The sequence below is a fragment of the Xiphophorus couchianus genome, chromosome 7 (assembly GCF_001444195.1).
Source record: "Xiphophorus couchianus chromosome 7, X_couchianus-1.0, whole genome shotgun sequence".
In the NCBI taxonomy this organism is placed as follows: Eukaryota; Metazoa; Chordata; class Actinopteri; order Cyprinodontiformes; family Poeciliidae; genus Xiphophorus; species Xiphophorus couchianus.
Window position 1 is genome coordinate 511,304 of NC_040234.1, and position 22,106 is coordinate 533,409.

Here is a 22,106-nt window from a genome sequence, read left to right on the forward strand (position 1 = left end):
AAGTGCTTCACCATAGAGTAGCTAAACTCTGCTGCAGCAGTAGAACTTGGACTGGTTCTAAGCAATTTTGTGTTTTTGGTTTGCACTCCAAGTGTTCTCTTGCTGTCATAAGAGCACAAGCAAGGGAAACTGGCCCTCAAATGGAAATAAAACAGAAGTAGTTTGGCTTGTCAATCTAGCCAACCCAGTATTTTACATCATCTTGACAGGAAGATTGGTATGACATATAAGTTCTTATTTTATTTGAAGACTGCAAACAGAAGAGTTCTGTGGCGGTACCAGGGTAAAGCACAACTCATGTATGGAGAGCAGTGATGTCAGTAACGCGTTACTGACGTCGGACCACTTTTTTCAGTAACGAGTAATCTAACGCGTTGCTATTTCATATCCAGTAGTCAGACTACAGTTACTTATCAAAATCATTTTGCGTTACTGTGCGTTACTATTTTCTTTTGAAATTTAATTTTATTTCCTCTACGCGTCTTGTCGAGTGATAGCCGTTTTTATGCGGCAGTATCAGCAGCGACAGAAACGTAAGCAATGGAGGGAAGAGGGAGATGCGCATTTTGTTGGTAGAAAAACAGGAGCTACTTTGAGTTTCTGTCGCCAAGTCCGATTACTATAAGCGGCTGTGGGATTTAAAAAATTTTTTTTTTTAAAGTCGCTAGCAAATGTAATGAGTCGCGGGTTGTGCTTTTTGGGCACGTTTTTTAACGTGAAGTTGCTCATTTGGGCTTGGAAATAAGCAGACAGAAACCCCAGAGGTTTAAAATCCTTAGAGTTTTCCAGACAATAGTGGACCACACAGAAACATGCACAAATTACTAACAGGTTTTTTTGTACTGTAACCATTAAACATTCTCCCCTTCAGTTCAACCTTATAAGTGGAGACACATTGTTGATGTTACCTTTATAAAATAACTTGCAATTACCGTAAGTATTGGCAAAGATCAATGTAATTTTCACAGCGTTGTTGTTAGCAGCTGCTGAAAGTAACTAAAAAAAGTTACTTTTAATGTAACGTAGTTACTTTCCAAATCAAGTAGTCAGTAATCTAACTGAGTTACTTTTTCAAGGAGTACTCAGTAATCCGATTAAAGTTACTTCTTCAAAGTAACTATGCCATCACTGATGGAGAGCTTAGTCCTGGAGGTGGCTGTCACAAGTTCAAGTCCCGTCCTCAGGACTTTTCCTGCATGTCTTCCCCCTCTCTCATTACCTACTTTTCTGTCTGACCACTTTCAAATAAAGGCCAATAAAACTAAAAGAAATACACACAGAACATGTAAAAAAATTAAAGAGTGTGACTTGTGCGTTGCTTTCTTTGTAACATCCATTTTCATTGCTGTGAGAGATCTCTATTAAGTCATACTAGAAGTAGGAATAGCAGAATATTTGAATAAGAGGTTTACATCTATTTTTGCATGTACATTTTCACAGGGGGACAGCGGGGGTCCACTTGCATGTGAAGACTCATCCGTGTGGAAGCTTGTTGGGGTAACTAGTTGGGGGATTGGCTGTGCTGAGAGGAACAAACCAGGAGTTTACACTAGCATTACAAAGGCACTCAGCTGGATCCGCCTACAGATGGAAGTGAGTATGTAAGACAATTCAGTCTGTTTTAGGGTTAGTCTTGAATTTGCACCTTAAAGCTGTAGTATGTAGTGTATATAAAAAAGCATTTTTTGACATATATGCTGTTAAGCCCAGAACTAAAGCCCACTTCTGGGGTTAACAAGAACTATCTCTGTGGTCTTTCATTTCCTTACTACGTTCCTCACAGTGGGAACCGACAAGTTAAATCTCCGAGGTAACTTTTTGTATCCTTCCCTTAAACTATTATGTTGTACAATCTTTGTTTTCAGATCATTTGAGAGTTGTTTGAGGTCCCCGTGATGCCACTCTTATTTGAAGAGTTTCAAATAGAACATCTTGCAATTGGGCAACTTAAATACCTTTTCTCATGATTGGCTACACCTGTCTATGAAGTTCAAAGCTTAATGAGGTTACCAAACCAATTATGTGATTCAATAAATCAATGATAAGTAGTTAAGGGTATTAAATAATAAAATAAAATATACAATAACATTATATATATATATATATATATATATATACACACATAACCTGCATTTTGACTCGAGTTGAGCAAATCTCAATCTCGTTGTAATCTGTTGATGACAATGACAAATAAATCTTATCTTAAAATGGTAAGGGTACCCAAATTTTTGCACCTGTCTAAATTTGTTTTAATCATATTGCCCATTTTCTGTTAGTCCAATAAACTTCATTTCAATACTGAAATCTTACTGTGTCCATCTGCTATTACATATGTCAACTGAAGTAGCTATTCCAAACACCCAAATATTTGGAAATAAAAATAATTAAGAATAATTAATAATACGGATGCAAAAACATTTTGATATGACTGTAAGTATCGTCCAAAGTTAAGGAAATTTACGCTGATAAATTGGCTGGGTGATAAATGTATCCTATATTTTACATGTATATAGGATATAATGTAAACAACACTGTCAGAGATGCAATAAGTTTATAGCAGGTGTGTGAATGATTTAATCGTCTGACTGTCGATTGCAGCAATTCACATTATTAGCAGAAAGAGATGGCCCCAAAACCAAATTTTTCTTAGGGCCCTATGGTTCTCCAAGCATGACGTGTGCCATGACATCCAGAGTTAAATTTTGTCATCCGATCAGAATATGTTCTCCCAGTATTTTACAGGCATGTTCAAATGTTATGATGCAAACTTTAAACAAGCTTCAGATTCTTCTTTAGAAATGGAGTCTGGTATGATGAGCATTCATACAGGCCATGGCTATTGAGTTAATTGCTTGTTGTTTTCTTTGAAACAATTGTACTAGCCAATTTCAAGCTCTCTACAAGTGGTACATGGGACTTGGAGAATTCTATGGATAATTTCTTTCACTTGTCTGTCAGAAATCTTACGAGGAACACTTGGTTGTGGCTGGTTTGTGATCAAATGATTTTGTTTCTATCCATTATGGCCCCAAAAGTGCCAACTTGGAACTTTCAGAAGTTTAGAAATCCTTCTATATCCAATGCCATCGAAATGTTTTGCAACAACAACGTTGCATAAGTCTCGAGTCCTTCATCATGAGATATTCGTAGTGACACCTAGGCCACCTTTTCTGATGGTGGCCATCATTTTGGACTGAACCAGCCAATATTAATTTGCATCGACAAGGGACAGAATTGCTTTCTGATTTGTGCATTAAGTTTGTCTTAAAATGGTCAGAAAAAAGAACTTTCTAATGAAACTTGTCAGGCTAACCTTATTCTGAGAAATTAAGGATAGTTTAGTTTTAACTTGATTGAAGATAAACTGTGAGCATTACATGGTTGAATCACATGTTTTCACAACCACAGTTTATGCTTTGGCTAAACAAATAATTCATTTCTTAAGGGGGCTAATAATTCTGACTCTGGTAGTATTTGTTTTTTGTGAAAGAATTTGGTTTCCGTGTGAAGAGAAGATTAACGTAAGCATTCAAAATTAAAAGTAAAGATGTGCCTTTTCTAAACATCCTAGTTTAGAAAAGCTGCTTTGAAAACTCATTGATCTGTTTATAGCACTTAAGATTTTGTTTTTAAAAAATACTCAAGTTTATTTAAAGTGAATGTTCTTGAAGACTATCAGACACTACACTATTAGGTGTTTATTAGAAGTCTAAAGCTGATTTAGCTAAGAAACGATTTGTGAGTTAATCCAAACCTTGGAACCTCTCTCATACCATTCAAATGACTTTACCATATAAGCCCAACAACTGCATTTTGAAGAGTTAGCGTATGACACTGAAACATTTTTACGCTTTTGTTAAAAGTGAACTGTTCCCTTATGTTCTATTTGTGTTACTAACCAATTTACTACTCTGTAATTAGCAGCAGGTACTGCTGAATGTAAGTAATGTTTGGAAATTACAATTTATGCTGAAAAATTGAAAATTGAAAAAAAAAAAAAAGATTTCCCCACCTACCCCCCCCAACACACTTTTATGTTTATGTCAAATCACAACTGAAACTGATGAAAATTGCTTATACTGGCCTTTGACAGTGAAGTGACAAAAAATTTTGTAATGGGAGAGGGAGAAGACATGTGGCAACAGCTAACAGGCCGAGACGTGAACCTGTGACAGCCGCATCGAGGACCGAGGCCTCCGTATCTGGGTTGCCTGCTTTCCTCCTGCAACCTGTAACCGTTATGAACTTTTGATTCTACAGGCATATTCAGTAAAGATGTGCCTGTAGAATATTTTTGTGAATTCAGTCATTTCCGGAACTCAAATTAGTAAAACACAAAGAATAATTACACATAGACAGATGTTTTCAAGCCTTTGTTAATTAGAATGAATTCCCACAAAAAGCAAGCTTAGAATGTTAAAAAAAAAAGCAACAGCAAGACCAGGAAACAACCAACTTATCCATTTTTACTAATTTGCCAGAAATGTATTTGTGATACAGTCTGCTCATTTGTGTAGCCTATTCTTGTCCAAACTTTAGTACTGTGTGTTTAGGTAGAAATAACATTTTTAGATTAAACACCTTAAAACCCTAAAACAATATGACATGAGAACACATTTTTTCCATATTCTCAGTTTGAGAATATGGAAAAAATATCATCCAATAAACAAAAACAAAACAAAAAAAACAACTGAAACCAACTGCTTTAATGCTGCAGATGAACACACCACACGATAGAAATTTGTGGCAATGTGAAACATGTCTAATCTGGCTATGCATAGGTCATAATAAACACTTTCCATTTTTTTCTTTCAGAGAGAAGAGGCTTGGAGTCTGACAACTACAACATATAACTGAAAATTAAGATTTGACCAACATCCTTGCTTCAAAAAGATTCATATCAAACAACTTTAAAAATCTTTGAAGTGGGACAGAAATATCTACCGTATTTTCCGCACTATAAGGCTCACCACATTATAAGGCGCGCCTTCAATGAATGACCTATTTTAAAACTTTTTTCATATATAAGGCACACCACATTATAGGCACATAGAATAGACGCTCCAGTAGAGTGTTGGGGTTACGTTATGCATCCATTAGATGGAACTGCGCTAAAGGGAATGTCAACAAAATAGTCAGATAGGTCAGCCAAACTTTATTAATAGATTATAAACCAGCGTTCTGAAAACTCTGTTCATTCCGAAAAAGGAATAAACAACTGTTTTATTATTTTCCCCGAGGTAAAGTAAGTGACGTGGTATTTTCATGACAGTTTATCTTTTAACAACAGCAAGGTATAACATATAGTGGAGGGGAACTTTTCCTCGATTCAATAAACACGTGAAAAACAGTCTGATACTGTTACGGTAAATCAAACGTTAGTGCAATCACAATATATATCCACTTCTGCACCACTGATTCGTTCATGTTAAAATTCTCTGGCTGCTGCTCTATTCCTGTGTTCTACTGCATCACTGATCGCCTTGAGCTTAAACTCTGCGTCATAAGCGTGTCTCTTAATAGGAGCCATTTTGGGGTCTTTACACAAAACCCAGCGTGCACCGCGCGCTTCTTCTTCTACGGGGGAAAATGAAGTCGGCGGCTGCTTACTGTAGTTGCAAGACCTATTGTAGCTCAATATTGGTCCTTATATATAAGGCGCACCGGATTATAAAGCGCACTCTCTGCTTTTGAGAAAATTGAAGGTTTTTAGGTGCGCCTTATAATGCGGAAAATACAGTACTTTAAGGTGAACATATGAACAAGACAAACAGGAGAGAGTTGGGCATTCTTTATTCCAAAATAGAAAGCTCTAAGGAAAAACAGACAAGATCATGGTGAACAAACCCAAATGAAGAACAGCTGTGTGCGGTCACATGGACCAAGTGTCTAACAAGACTGATAAAAACTAGATTACTTAACTATTGTTCAGCACAGGCTTACCATGATTTAGACAACTGCCACCCCAATTTGTGGCGTAACAACAGCTTAATGAAGACATTTTGATTACTTCACTATAACAGTGACAGAAGACCAAATGAAGGTATTTTCCTTCCAGTTCTTCTTTAACTGAATTTCCTTAATCTATGCAGTAGATTCATCACAAAGAAATAAAAGCTGAATGCATCCAAAACATCCTCTGCTGCTTGTTGGTGTGATCCGCTGTGGAGTGTGTCTTTCCACAGATTTCAGTCTCTCACCCTGTGATTGTGTAGTTAGCATAGTGTTCTTGATTGTGCAATTGACATGGTCATGCCAAGGGTACAACTGTGAAATGATTCAAATACGTAATGCATAGTATACACAATATGGGTAAACTGGAGTTGGATTAAAAAAAAACATGAGCACAACAACCAATTGACTTTGCATGATTATTTCTTCAGATATCGATCTGGCTGCGACACACAAAGTCTATCTTTTACAACTTTGTTCTGCAGTTTAGTGTCTTTTCATAAATTTTCCAAAGGGTCAACATTGTTTGTGCTTCTTGGCAAGAGATCTATGAAAGGAAAACATAATAAGGCCTTGTTACTTGGTCTTTTGAGTTTAAAAATCAATTTAAATAGTAATGTTCATCACCATTCAATTTTTTTTAGAAAACTTTAAGGAACCCTGAAAAACAGGCCTGCTATTAGGAATCTGTACATAAACATTCCTTCCAAAACAGAACACAAAAATGAAAAACAAAAACACTAATGTCATGTTTGTATAGAAAAATAAGCATATCTATTTTTTTTCCTCTCCCACTCTGCTCACGTGAGTACTGGAGAGCAAGTCTGAAGAATGCATACATCTACTCAAAACACAAGCATGCAAAGAATGAAGACAAACCATTACATATACAACTTATGTGTTGGCATCCAAATAAGAGATCAAAAAGCAAAATAATAATAAAAAAAACCAAGAAAGTCTATTAATAACGGAGCATACAAACTTGTTTCTTGTGTTTTCAACACGTATTTTCTGCTTGATTTCATCTTTTCAGTTTAAATATACAAAAAAGTGCACTCGCCTACACAAATAAACTTGTTAAAAAACAGTTTCTGAAGTGAAACTTCTGAAGTACACACACGCAGCGCAGACTTGAGGTCAGCTGGAAGAGCACAGTACTATCCATGGACATTCTGTGCTTTTGTGCTCGGTGTAAACCCTATGTGTCTGTGTTACACATGCCTTCTGAGTATGTGTAGATCAGTGTGTCAGCTTTTACTGCAATGAGTCGCTGTTGTCTAGCCCCAGAACGGTCATGTCTGCATCGTCATCATCTTCACCACTATCACCCGACTCATCTTCGCTGTGGCCTGCAAGCATTACCTGCTGCACTGCCAGTGTGGCTCCATCTGATGTGAGGCTCTGCAGACTCTCCATGTTCATTGTCACCATTGTACCTGCAGAGAAGCATTAATATTTCTATGGCTACATCTGAAGGAAGCTGCTAAATATGTTAGCTGTGTGCGAATTCAAAGTCTGCATCCTTCGAAGGATCGACCGGGTTCTTCCAAGGGCATGAAAAAAACGACGACCGGAAGAGAGAAGCTGTGAATTCGGACAGGCCTAGCCTTCACCAACTGTCCCTGCCCCCACCTCAGCAACTCATGTTGCCTAGCAACCGTGACAGCATGAAGCAGGGAGCGGCGAAGAAAAAAACAACGGAGCAGAAGTTTGTTTTTCAGTCATGTGTTGCTCCTGATTTCTGTATTATTCTTCACCTTTTATAGTAAAGGATGTTCCATAGTAAAAAAGAAATATGTTAGTTTGATTCTAAAATTGTCAAACATGTATTGCACATTTCTACCAGTATAAGCAAAATATTCATTTTCAAATATAATACTCTCCAAATCTCGAATAAGCCATTACAGTTAAATAAAACTGGTATGTTTGAAGGCTTGACTTTAATCAATCAAACCTATTTGCCCAGGAATAAATTAAATACTTTAGTAAACCAAACATTTTATAACTACATATTTAATGTCTGAATATTGGTGTTTAACTTCCACTCATTTTAGAAAGCTAGCAGGAATTTTTATAACAATGTGGTTCTCCGGTAAACCAAACCTGGAGCGCCCGGACAGCTGGCGAGGGGAGCTGGCTGTTAACGCAGCGGGAGCAGCCATGTCCGAAAATGTCAGCATAGGTTATGTTTTGGTGAACCGAGCAGATATTTGAGACTTACACACTTACATTCTCGCCTAAAAACGTCGTACAAAATCACTTTGTGTCATTTAAAGTGTAATATAACAAAATAATTTGCCGCTCTTCATCGCTATTGTGGCTCTGCCTGAACGCCCGGTTGGGACCCACAATGAATTATGGGATATGGTGGGCCGTGAAGGATACACCGGACCCATCCTTCAAATCTGGGGAAAAGAAGGACGCATTTGGAGGCCGCATGTGAAGGAATCTTTGAATTCGGACAGGCCTTGTCACCACGCTATGACCTAATCGGCCTCCAAATCAGTCCTTCAAAGGATGCAGACCCTGAATTCGGCCACAGCTGTTTACAGAGCTCTAGAACAGATGTCAAAGGCACTGAAGGCCCAGTGCCTTAGTTTTATGGCACACCATAACTGGTCCTCTAAACTCTAAATTAATGGAATCCCGATAGCGCTATCGGGCCGATACCAGTGTCAAGTACTCATACTCATAAAGCAAGCCGATACTCCTAACCGACACCATTGTTCTGCTGGACAGTTCTCCTAGGCTGCACAGTAGTACAACTCAAAGGCTAACCCACACTTCATACCAGGTGGTTCGGGTAGCCCACCACCTTATTCAACAATAAGTTATTTTCTGATCATCCAAAAAAGAAAACAGAAATAGAAGGAGACTTTGGTGGGAGGGGGCAAAAATGTCCTAGTTTGGAGCAGAAGCCGCACTAGACTTTTTCTTGTCCGTCATTTTGACAGATGGTGCCAAAAAAAATCCTGTCATCTATTTTTACCCAACAATTTAAATTACATTTCTTTTAATTCTAATTATGTTTAATATTCAACAAGCTGAACAAATAATCCAAATATCATCAAAGCTGAATACATTTAACTGTTTCTCTGTAGTCGCAAAGTTTGGAAATCAGGAAACATATTTCATCAATGGGAGTGATCAGAAGTCAGCAAGACTCTATGACCCAGCCTTCAGGAATACCGCTTTCAGGTCTGGGGACAGGACCGTCTACAGTACAGCCCGAGCTAACTTGAAGAACGGCATCAGAATGGCTAAGTCTGACTACAGGAGGAGGATAGAGGGCTACCTTGACAGCAACAACAGCAGGCAGGTGTGGCAGGGAATCCAGCATCTCACCAACTACAGGACCAACCTCGCAGCTGCGGAAGGCGACGCCACGCTGGCAGAGGAGCTGAACCTCTTCTTTGCCCGCTTTGAGGCCAACAGAGGCAGCCACACTACACCAAGCGACCCACAACACCACAGTTGTAGAGGAGCACGAGGTGAGGCGCACACGGCGGGCTGTCAACCCAAGGAAGGCTGCTGGACCTGATGACATCCCTGAACATGTCCTGAAAGACTGCGCCGATCAGCTGGCTGGAGTCTTCACCAGGATCTTCAACCAGTCCCTAGCCCTGTCTACAGTCCCATCCTGCCTGAAATCTTCCACCATAGTCCCCGTACCCAAGAAACCTCACATCTCCTGCATCAACGACTAGCGGCCTGTGGCACTAACCCCTGTGGTGACGAAGTGTTTTGAAAAACTGGTCCGGGGTCACATCACAGCACTTCTCCCTCCTGGCTTTGACCACCACCAGTTCGCCTACAAAGCCAACAGATCCACAGAGGACGCTGTGATCACGGCCCTCCATGCTGCTCTGTCACATCTGGAGCAGCAGGGCAGCTATGTGCGGATGCTCTTTGTAGATAGACTACAGCTCTGCTTTTAATACCATCCTCCCTCACAGACTGGTGGACAAACTGGGGGACCTGGGCCTCCCTCACTCCACCTGCATGTGGATTCTGAGCTTACTGACCAACCGACAGCAGAGAGTTAGGGTGGGAAAACATACATCCACTGCCCTCAGCCTTAGTACTGGCTCTCCACAGGACTGTGTGCTGAGCCCCCTGCTCTATTGTCTGTACACATACGACTGCACCTCTGCCCACCACAGCAACACCATCATCAAGTTTGCTGATGACACCACAGTGGTGGGCCTCATCTCAGGAGGCGACGAGTCCGCCTACAGGGGTGAGGTGGAGCGGCTGTTAGTGTGGTGCAGGGAGAACAATCTGCTCCTCAACAACTCAAAGACAAAAGAACTCATAATAGATTACAGGAGGAATAAAACGGACATTACACCACTAACCATTGGGGGAAAATGTGTGGAGAGGGTAGCTGATTTCCGTTTCCTGGGGGTCCACATTGAGCAGGGCCTCACATGGAACATGAACACCTTCGAGCTGATAAAAAAGGCCCAGCAAAGACTGAACTTCCTGAGGGTTCTCAGGACACCAGCATCAAGAAGAAGCTGCTGGTGTCCTTCAACAAGTGCTCCATAGAGAGCATACTGACTTACTGTATCTGCGTATGGTATAACAGCAGCACTACGGCTCAAAGGAAAGCTCTCCAAAGGGTTGTGAATACAGCCCAAAAAATCATTGGCTGCCCTCTCCCCTCACTGGAGGACCTGCACAGCGACCGCTGTCTAAGAAAAGCACAACACATCACAAAGGACACTTCTCACCCCAGACATTCTCTGTTCACACTGCTGCCTTCAGGCAGAAGATACAGAGCAACCAGAACAAGAACCAACCGTCTCAGAGACAGTTTCTACCCGATAGCAATAACAAAACTAAATGCAATCAAAAACAACCATTAATCATCATAAATGATGTATGTGAGAATGTGGCTGTTCTTTTTTTTTTTTTGCCAGTTTGTTGATTCTTGCGTTGTGTGTGAATTGTGAGACGGTTATTTTTTGTTTTTGGGCATGTGCACCGATTGATGGCACCCTTTGAATTTCGTTGTCCTTGTGACAATGACAATAAAGATTTATCTTATCTACTCTCCTCAGCAGGATAATAATCCCACAGCAGTGGTTCATCTGCACCACATGCGCTCCAAAGCCTCTGGTCCATAACTCTTCAATGCGTCGCTGTCAGCCCTCAGTTAGCGTCCAGATCAGAGATGACACTCTGAAGGAAGTTGTTGTATAAAGTTGAAATTGTCTGCACCTAGTGGCTGGTGTGTGTAACCATGTAAGACATAAGCAGACAGCTATCTGTGTTTAGCTGTCAGTGGGTCAGGGGAGATATTATTTTAATTAAGCTTTTACTGCTTTTGTTTTTAGACCACTAGAATAAGAAATGTAACTTCTCCTGTTTTTAGAATTTAGCATTTTTAGCATCATCTGGGACGTGTGATTAATTGGATCATAGCGATGAAGCTGCGTGAGCATTTACTGTGCAGTGCACTCCTCTTATTAGTTCATGGACATCTGCACTTAAATCTCTTTTCTTTCTACTCCTCTATTTATACTTTAAGTAGATAAACACAATTTGATTATGCACTCTCTTTTGGCCTTTTCTGTGTGTTGTGGATAGGTGAGGGGCGGGATCACGTGGTGTTATTAGTGATTGTAGATCACCTGTGGCGGCACCTAGTGACTTCAGTGAGTGGGTGATGGGGGAGGTTTTACTTTTTGCTGACCGCTTTATGCTAATATAGTTTTTTGTCCTTGATCACTGTCTAAACTTGCGGATCCGGTTTTAATGCTTTTTTGGACACTGTTCTTGGATATTGATAATATGACAAAATAAAGCCATCTTAACTGCATCCTGGAATGGCGTTTTTGATCAGCTGGCGCGTCAACAAGGATTCCCCTATTCAGCTGCTCGGCGACTTTGTTTGACAGTCGCTACTATTTGTCAGCAAAAAAACGAAACAACGACAACGGAGTTTTCTCGCCCAGCTGGACGCTAACGCGAGCCCACACACCACAGCCACTATATCTACGAAAGAGGATCCTTCGACAAAGAGGTAGAAGACGACAGTGGTATGTAACCTGAATGATTGGTGCTGCGTATTGCTCTTTTAACGCAGTTTGGTTCTGCCATGTGGAGCTGTTGTTGCGACACGCCCCCCGCTACGTTTTGCTCTGAGGCTGCGGCATTTTGGTGTGCGAGTGTGTTGTGGCTCTGCGTGCGTTCAATAAAGTTTAAGAAGTCGCTGTTGCCTGTAACTTTGCTCTATTTTGGATTAAAATGAGTGGATCGTCTGCTGTATCAGCTGTTGAGAAACCTGAAAAGGATAAAAGAGCGATCGTTCTCACTGAGAAAGCTCTCGCAAATAAAATTGAAACGATCCAAACAGAGCGGAAAAAGTGTGTAAAGAAAATGAAAGGTGTAATATTATCCCTTAAAGAGCTAATGAAAGATGATAAAAATTATTCACAAGTAAAATCACTACTGGATGAGTTAACACACCTGTTTCAAGAGGCCATTATATTGCATGAATCTTTGCTGCCTTTAATTCCGCTTGATGAGCAAGATAAACAAAATACATGGTTTTCAAGTATCACTAAATACAACAAAGGATTTATTGAGGATGTTGAAACATGGCTTTCTGAAACAAATAAATGCTCGAGCAGGTCATCCTCTGACATGTTACGGTCACAGGAAACTCCATTAGGAAAAGAAGTGGAGGTTCAAGAACAAATGGAGCCTCCATTATCTGCTAATCTCCAGCATGACATTCAAGATGATGTGTTGCCATCAGACAGTGTTTCAAATCAAGGAAGCAAGTCAAGCTCCAAAGTATCATCAACTTCATCTGCACGTCTCAGGGCAGAAGCTGAAATGGCTGCCATATCTCTTTACTCAGACCTCAGACTCATCTGCGCCAAAGGCGGCTTCCACTTAACAAAGTGGATAAGTAATAGCCGCAGCGTCTTGGCAGCAATACCTGAGGAGGAAAGAGCTAAAGAGGTTAAAAGCCTAGATCTGAATTGTGACATCTTGCCTGTTGAACGAGCATTGGGAGTATGGTGGTGTCTACAGTCAGATGCGTTTAAGTTCTGCATATCCATCCCAAATCGACCTTGGACCCGAAGAGGGATCCTTTCCACTATAAGCACCTTCTATGACCCCTTGGGATTCGTAGCTCCTGTCATTTTCGTAGCTAAAAGAATCCTTCAAGACCTGTGTCAGAAGGGAATAGGATGGGATGATGCTATTCCAGCAGCAGTTGCTCAAGAGTGGAAAGGCTGGGTGGAAGAATTGCATCTGTTGGACAACATCAGCATCAAAAGGTGTTTGAAATCTACTGATTTTGGGCAAGCAATCACCGCTCAGTTACACCATTTTGCAGATGCGAGTGAGAAGGGGTATGGTGTTGTTACCTACCTGCTGCTGCAGAACAGTTTTTCCCAAATGCACAGTTCCTTCATAATGGGGAAGTCCAGAGTGGCACCTTTAAAATCAGTCACAATTCCCCGTATGGAATTGACGGCGGCTGTGTTGGCAGTTCGTATGGACATACTGTGGAGAAGAGAACTAAGGCTACCTCTCCTAGATTCAGTGTTTTGGACAGACAGCATTTCTGTATTGAAATACCTCAATAACAAGACTTCCAGGTTCCGTGTTTTCGTGGCAAACAGAGTGTCAGAGATTCTCAGGGCTTCTGGCGTCTCCCAGTGGAGATTTGTGAATACGACAAATAACCCCGCAGACATTGCCTCCAGGGGTATGAAGGTAGAGCCATTTCTACATAATACTACATGGTTATCTGGCCCTGCATTTCTTACACAGCCAGAGACAGATTGGCCTGTAAACCCAGACAACTTACAGAAACTTCTGCATGAAGATCCTGAAGTCAAAGTGTCTGCTTTTATTGGTGTTTCCCCCGCACAAGATGATGATCATCCTTTGGCTCTTTTGATTCGTCGTGCTTCATCCTGGACTCGTCTTGTCAGAGTGATGGGTTGGATTTTGAGATTTAAAACATTGCTCTTGCATTACAAAGAAAACAAGACACATTTACAGTCTGCATCTGAAACAACCCAGTCTGAAGGTGCTCTTCATAGGGTTGAGCTACGTACTGGCTTCCTTTCATTGGGAGAGATTGAGGATGCTGAGATGCAGATAATCAAGTTTTGTCAGAAGGAAAGATATTCTGAAGAAATCTCCTGTCTCCAAAAGGGAAAGAACATCAAACGAAGCAGTCACATATACAGGTTAAATCCTGTTCTGGTGGATGATGTGCTGCGTGTTGGAGGACGTCTCAGCAGGGCTGTCATGTCTGAAGATTTTAAACACCCTATCATTGTTGCTAAAGATCTTCACATTGCTTATCTCATTCTCCAATATATCCATAAAGAGGTGGGTCATGGTGGTAGGAACCACATACTCTCAGAGCTCCATCAGAAATATTGGATTCCTGGTGCTGGAGCATTGATTAGAAAACTCATGTCAAGGTGTGTGATCTGCAGACGGCTTCATGGAGCTGCAGGCCAGCAACAAATGGCTGACCTGCCTGAAAGCAGAGTAACCCCTGAAAAACCCCCCTTTAGTTTTGTTGGAGTGGACTATTTTGGTCCATTTGAAGTGAAGCGTGGGAGAAGTCTTGTGAAAAAATATGGAGTTATCTTCACATGTTTGGCGATCAGAGCAGTACACATTAAGGTTGCCTCATCTCTTGACACAGACTCTTTCATTAACGCCTTACGACGTTTCATTGCAAGGAGAGGCCAAGTACAAGAGCTGCGGTCCGATAATGGTACCAACTTTGTGGGCGCAGAGCGCGAACTGAGACGAGCTATCGAAGATTGGAATCAGGAAAAGATCTCTGACGTGCTGTCACTGAAAGGGGTGAAGTGGACCTTCAATCCTCCAGCTGGATCGCACCATGGTGGAGCATGGGAGAGATTGATTCGTTCCATAAGAAAAGCTCTTACTTTCACCTTGCAGACACAGCATTTGGCGAGGAAGGACTTCAAACTGCTCTCTGTGAAGTGGAGTCAATCCTCAACAGTAGACCTATCACATTGGAATCCGCTGATCCAAATGATCTGGAAGCTCTAACACCGAACCATCTTCTCTTACTCAAGGCTAACCCAAACTTACCACCAGGTTTATTCCAGAAAGATGATGTTTATGCACGGAAACGATGGAGACAGGTCCAATATATATCTAATCTGTTCTGGAAGAGATGGATTAAAGAATACCTGCCTCAACTTCAACAGCGCCAAAAGTGGATGAAGATTAGACGCAACTTTGTTCCTGGAGATGTGGTCCTTATAATGGATGACTCGGCACCTCGTGGTTCCTGGATCATGGGCAGAATCACAGAAACTATGCCAGACAAAAATGGACTTGTACGTCAGGTCTGGATTAAGACCCCAACCAGCCACTTATGCAGACCCATCACAAAGATATGCCTTCTTCAGGAGACTTCCGACCAATGAAGACAACACATTTGACTTAACTCAACTCTTGACATGACCCTTTGACTTGACTTTACCACAACTAGATGTACATCGCAGACTGACTATATTTAGGCTAAGTGCTGGTAACCTCTGGCCTATGACTGACTGACTATGGATGGACTATTTTGAAGAAAAAGGAGAAAATGATTGTTTGACTATTTGAAAATGACTTTTATGGACTTTTGAAAGTGTTGTCTCAATGTGTGTTTCTATGTAGTGTATATCTTAGGTTATGGTGTTGTATGAGTAATTATTACTGTGTAATGATGTAATAATTAGGGGCCGGAATGTTGTGGATAGGTGAGGGGCGGGATCACGTGGTGTTATTAGTGATTGTAGATCACCTGTGGCGGCACCTAGTGACTTCAGTGAGTGGGTGATGGGGGAGGTTTTACTTTTTGCTGACCGCTTTATGCTAATATAGTTTTTTGTCCTTGATCACTGTCTAAACTTGCGGATCCGGTTTTAATGCTTTTTTGGACACTGTTCTTGGATATTGATAATATGACAAAATAAAGCCATCTTAACTGCATCCTGGAATGGCGTTTTTGATCAGCTGGCGCGTCAACAAGGATTCCCCTATTCAGCTGCTCGGCGACTTTGTTTGACAGTCGCTAATACTGTGTATGTACCAATGTCTTACCCACCATCAGGCAAGAAACAAGTGTGACCTGGACCAAATTTCGGGTTGGGCTACAGATCTAAATTCTTAATTATCAAACTATATGAAGAGTAAAGAATCTGTATTCCTCCATTTATGATTTGTTAAAACAATCACAGGGCCTGTAAGCTTAAAAAGAAGACCTACCCTGATGAGGACATTCATGATTTTGATATGACCCTAAAGGAAAATAAGTGTGACACCCCTGTTCTAGATGATAGAATATTCCAATGCAAATGAAACTTAAAAACAAAATAATTACCAAACTTAATATGTTTCATGCTGATGTCATTTTTTAATACATGTCACCTAGTATCTGTGACTTGGTGTTTAACCAAATAAAAGCTTGAAGGTTTCAATTATGTTACCTATGATATATGCAATGTGCCAGCAAACTTAGTATTCTCACTTTAGAGCTTGACTAGACATCTGGTCCTTGTGCTAAGGATGACCCAAAGCACCACTTTACCCAGGTAAAGTTGAGGTTTAATATAAAATTAAAATACAGTTTTAGAACTATGAAAAAATTTTGAGGGAGACCTTTAAGTAGATCAATGTATTGTATTAATTAAATGTTAGATTGTATCAAACTTCACCAGCCTGTTTCAAGCCTTTCAGAAAATCCCTTGGCCTCAATAATCTGTTTTATGTTTTTTATTTAAGAGCAAAATTTCTTCCTAGGTCACATGTAGAAAGAAGTGTTGAACATGTCACAAATTGTCTAAATCAATACATTTCTGAAGGTGCAATTGACAAAATTCTCACCAAATGTTAACCTATCCAATCCAACTCATGCAAATTAATCAAATCATAGGAAATTAAATAATGTATAATACATTGAAGAGACATAGGAAAGGTATTGAACTGAAATTAATGTAATATTTTGTATAAACAGCCTTTGTTGTTGATTACAGCTTCACTATATGGAGAAACAAGTTGCATGGCTTTCTTGGCAGTGATCTTGGCCCATTCCTTCACAGCCTTCAAATCCTGAAAATTGAAACATCCTTCCTTATTTCATCTTTCTGCAGGTGGCAGCAAATTTTTATCCAGAATGCCTCTTTACTTCCATTTAGATTTGTTTTTGGGGTCACGTATAGTGCCGTGAAATAAGAATAAACTTTTCCCATTTTAGATAAATTAGGTTTACTAAATTTTTTTCTTTACTAAATGCCCAAATAATGAGAGCATTTTTAATACTTTATTTAAATTGAAAAGTTTAAATACACTAAGATTACGATGCCCTTAAACAATCTGGGACATTTGATGTCATGTCTATGAAGCTTCTGATATATTTATTGGTAACATCTGAGTTAATTAGAGACACACTTGTGTCGCTAATTAATAATTTAATTGATAAATTAAATTTAACAATTAAACTAATAATAATTTAGGGCACACCTGACACACACTGCTTCCTTTGTGGAACATCATGGGAAAGTCGAAAGAAGTCAGACAACATATCAGGAAGAGAATTGTTGGACATGCACAAGTCTGGTTCATCTTTGGGAGTAATTTCCAGAAGCCTGAAGGCACCTTGTTTATCTGTGCAAACAATTATACACAAGTAAGATGGGATGCCCAGTCATCATACCGCTCAGGAAGGAGACAGGCTCTGTCCCAGAGATGAACCTACTTTTGTCCCAAATGAGCAGATCGACCCCAGGACAAAAGCAAAAGACCAGAAGTCTGATCTATAAAATATGTGTATGCAAAAACAATGTGCGTTGCCATATTTTACACACAAGTAGGCACTAATAAAAAGGAACATGAACTGAAAGTTTGTGTAAATATACGCAAACTTTTTACCTGCAGTGAAAATGTGCAGGAACCACATAAACTTTTTCAGTGGACAATAAACTACAGAGCACCAGAACTCACCCAAATACGCTGAAATCCGATTCCATTCAGTGTTTAACCCACATTAAATCCAATATCTTTTTTAATGATTTTAATCTTTTCTTGTTAAATTTAAACAACTAAGCAGTAGATAACACTGTTGTCTTGCAGCAAGAAGGTCCTGGTTTCGATTCCCAGCCTAGGTCTTTCTGCATAGAGTTTGCATGTTCTCCCTGTGCATGTGTGGATTCTCTCTGGGTACTCCGGCTTCCTCCCACAGTCCAAAAACAAGACGGTGAGGTTGATTGGTCAGTCTAAATTCTCTTTAGATGTCAGAGTATGTGCGTTGTTGTTTGTCCTGTCTGTCTCTGTGTTGCCCTGTGATGGACTGGGGTCTGGACGCACAGTGCCTCACAAATTCCTCCTGGTTCGCATCTGCGCTAGTTCATCAGTCTGTTGGATCTGTCTGATCCAAACCGATTAATTGAACTCTGCGAGCTTTTTACTCTGCATGCGGTCCGGCGGGCGATTTTACAAGACTTTTTTTTGTGGTTTCACTTTCCCAAACGGACAGATCCCAGATAGCACGCGATGTTAATTCAACGTTCAACCATCAAACAATCATGCAATTCTAGCCAAGTAACCAATGTTGAAAAGATGTCGTTGAATCAATGTTGTTTTGTGGTTGAAATCTAATGAATGAAATGCCAACGTCTCATCAGATGTTTTTCAACACTGGTCCTCAAGTCACACTGCCCTGCAAGTTTTAGGCCTTTCCCTAACTCAGCACACATGATTTCAATTGATGGCTGATTAACATCCCTCCGCCTACGGGTGGGGGGACGGGGACGGGTTCTGACTGTCGTTTGTGCTTACGGGCCGAACGACAGTTCAGATTACCCACCCTTTTTGGAGTCCTTAGAGGGCGTACTGGAGAGTGCTCCTCCTGGGGACTCCCTTGTTCTGCTGGGGGACTTCAACGCTCACGTGGGCAACGACAGTGAGACCTGGAGGGGCGTGGTTGGGAGGAACGGCCCACCCGACCTGAACTCGAGCGGTGTTCTGTTGCTGGACTTCTGTGCTCGCCATGGATTGTCCATAACGAACACCATGTTCAAGCATAAGGGTGTCCATATGTGCACTTGGCACCAGGACACCCTAGGCCGCAGTTCGATGATCGACTTTGTCATCGTTTCATCGGATCTGCGGCCGTATGTCTTGGACACTCGGGTGAAGAGAGGTGCGGAGCTGTCCACTGACCACTACCTGGTGGTGAGTTGGCTCCGGTGGTGGGGGCGAAAGCCGGTCAGACCTGGCAGGCCCAAACGTGTTGTGAGGGTCTGCTGGGAACGTCTGGCGGAATCCCCTGTGAGACGGAGCTTTAACTCCCATCTCCGGCAAAACTTCGAACACGTCCCGGGGGAGGTGGGGGACATGGAGTCTGAGTGGACCGTTGTTCCGTGCCTCCATTGTCGAGGCGGCTGATCGGAGCTGTGGCCGCAAGGTTGTCGGTGCCTGTCGCGGCGGCAACCCTCGAACCCGTTGGTGGACACCTTCGGTGAGGGATGCCGTCAGGCTGAAGAAGGAGTCCTATCGAGCCTTTTTGGCCTGTGGGACTCCGGAAGCAGCTGATGGGTACCGGCGGGCGAAGCGGCGTGCGGCTCGGGCGGTTGCTGAGGCAAAAACTCGGGTGTGGGAGGAGTTTGGAGAGGCCATGGAGAAAGACTTCCGTACGGCTTCGAGGCGATTCTGGTCCACCATCCGGCGTCTCAGGGGGGGGAAGCGGTGCAGCACCAACACTGTTTATAGTGGGGATGGTATGCTGCTGACCTCTACTCGGGACGTTGTGGGCCGGTGGGCAGAGTACTTCGAAGACCTCCTCAATCCCACCAACATGCCTTCCACTGAGGAAGCGGAGCTCGGGACTCTGGGTTGGGCTCTCCAATCTCTGGGGTCGAGGTCGCCGAGGTGGTTAAAAAGCTCCTCGGTGGCAGGGCCCCGGGGGTGGATGAGATCCGCCCGGAGTTCCTTAAGGCTCTGGATGTTGTAGGGTTGTGTTGGTTGACGCGACTCTGCAATATCGCATGGACATCGGGGGCAGTTCCCCTGGATTGGCAGACTGGGGTGGTGGTCCCCCTGTTCAAAAAGGGGGACCGGAGGGTGTGCTCCAATTATAGAGGGGTCACACTCTTAAGCCTCCCTGGCAAGGTCTATTCAGGGGTCCTGGAGAGGAGGGTCCGTCGGATAGTCGAACCTCGGATTCAGGAAGAGCAGTGTGGTTTTCGTCCTGGTCGTGGAACACTGGACCAGCTCTACACCCTCAGCAGGGTCCTGGAGGGTGCATGGGAGTTCGCCCAACCAGTCTACATGTGTTTTGTGGACTTGGAGAAGGTGTTCGACCGCGTCCCTCGGGGAGCCCTGTGGGGGGTTCTCCGGGAGTATGGGGCACCGGGCCCTTTGATACGGGCTGTCAGGTCCCTGTATGACCGGTGTCAGAGTCTGGTCCGCATTGCCGGCAGTAAGTCGGGCTCGTTTCCGGTGAGAGTTGGACTCCGCCAGGGCTGCCCTTTGTCACCGATTCTGTTCATCACTTTCATGGACAGAATTTCTAGGCGCAGCCAAGGTGTTGAGGGGATCCGATTTGGTGGCCTTAGGATCTCATCTCTGCTTTTCGCAGACGATGTGGTCCTTTTGGCTTCATCAGATCGTGATCTGCAGCTCTCGCTGGATCGGTTCGCAGCCGAGTGTGAAGCGGCCGGGATGGGGATCAGTGCCTCCAAATCCGAGGCCATGGTCTTGAGCCGGAAAAGGGTAGAGTGCCTTCTCCGGGTCAGGGGGGGTGTCCTGCCCCAAGTGGAGGAGTTTAAGTATCTCGGGATCTTGTTCACGAATGGGGGAAGAAGGGAGCGGGAGATCGACAGGCGGATTGGCGCAGCGTCTGCTGTCAAGCGGGCGCTGTACCGGTCCGTCGTGGTGAAGAGAGAGCTGAGCCAAAAAGCGAAGCTCTCGATTTACCGGTCGATCTACGTTCCCACCCTCATCTATGGTCATGAGCTTTGGGTCATGACCGAAAGAACGAGATCGCGGATACAAGCGGCCGAAATGGGTTTTCTCCGTAGGGTGGCTGGGCTCTCCCTTAGAGATAGGGTGAGAAGCTCAGTCATCCGGGAGGGACTCAGAGTAGAGCCACTGCTCCTTCACATCGAGAGGAGCCAGTTGAGGTGGCTTGGGCATCTGGTCAGGATGCCTCCTGGACGCCTCCCTGGTGAGGTGTTCCGGGCACGTCCCACCGGGAGGAGGCCCCGGGGAAGACCCAGGACACGCTGGAGGGACTATGTCTCTCGGCTGGCCTGGGAACGCCTCGGGATTCCCCCGGAGGAGCTGGAAGAAGTGGCTGGGGAGAGGGAAGTCTGGGCCTCCCTTCTGAAGCTGCTACCCCCGCGACCCGACCTCGGATAAGCGGAAGAAGATGGATGGATGGATGGATGGATGGATGGCTGATTAACAGAGTTTTGCTGAATTGAAAACATGCATGTTAGTTTGGATCAGGGTAGTAAAAGTGTGATTACTCCTTACTGAGGGTAAGGTGTAAATAAATAATCACACATGTACATAAGTAGCTATAAAGAGGTGTGTGTAATTGTGGAAAAATGTCATCTTTGGCTCTGCTGGAGAACATTGCCAGCGGAAGGATTCGAAGGGAGTGTGTGTTCAGAGAACATATTGATCTGCAGGGACATATTGGTGATATGTGACTTATTAGCCTTCAGACTCAACTTGGCCCAGACTTAGAAGGAGCCGTTACCACTGTAGCTGCAGATGGCTGAAACTGACAGGTCCAGACAGTCATCCCTGAGTGGAGCCATGCCAGCTTTGTGAATGAGCCTTTATGAAAAGATAGCCTCTCCATTCTGTATATGTGCAACTTAAATACAAAAGTGAATAATAAATGTTGTGTCATGTTGGGCTGGTACAACACACGACTCCTCCATAGTATTTCCCCTAGGCACTAAACCTTTGGGTCAGAGGTCATTTTCTGAAGTACGCAGGTTGATCAGGTTGATTTCTTTAATTTTGGACCATCGACAGTTGGTCAGCACTTGTAATATGTGAAACCGATTTTTTCTAACATCACAAGACAAAGAGAGAGGGCTGTGTTCAACAATAGTCAGCCTACT

The 22,106-nt window shown here is 42.7% G+C and overlaps 2 protein-coding genes across 2 annotated transcripts in view; one reads left to right on the top strand and one right to left on the bottom strand.

The window, feature by feature from the left end:
• tmprss3a (transmembrane serine protease 3a) overlaps positions 1 to 5,171 on the top strand; it is an 85,683-nt gene extending 80,512 nt beyond the window's left edge. Inside the window, exons 12-13 of the mRNA XM_028024279.1 lie at positions 1,441 to 1,593; positions 4,816 to 5,171. Of these exons, the coding sequence (XP_027880080.1) occupies positions 1,441 to 1,593; positions 4,816 to 4,857 (195 nt within the window). The 3' untranslated portion in view covers positions 4,858 to 5,171. The remainder of the gene's footprint in view (positions 1 to 1,440; positions 1,594 to 4,815) is intronic.
• A 605-nt stretch (positions 5,172 to 5,776) lies between these two features.
• Positions 5,777 to 22,106, bottom strand: part of pknox1.1 (pbx/knotted 1 homeobox 1.1) — a 37,224-nt gene continuing 20,894 nt past the window's right edge. The window contains exon 11 of the mRNA XM_028022447.1: positions 5,777 to 7,388. Within this exon, the coding sequence (XP_027878248.1) occupies positions 7,207 to 7,388 (182 nt within the window). The 3' untranslated portion in view covers positions 5,777 to 7,206. The remainder of the gene's footprint in view (positions 7,389 to 22,106) is intronic.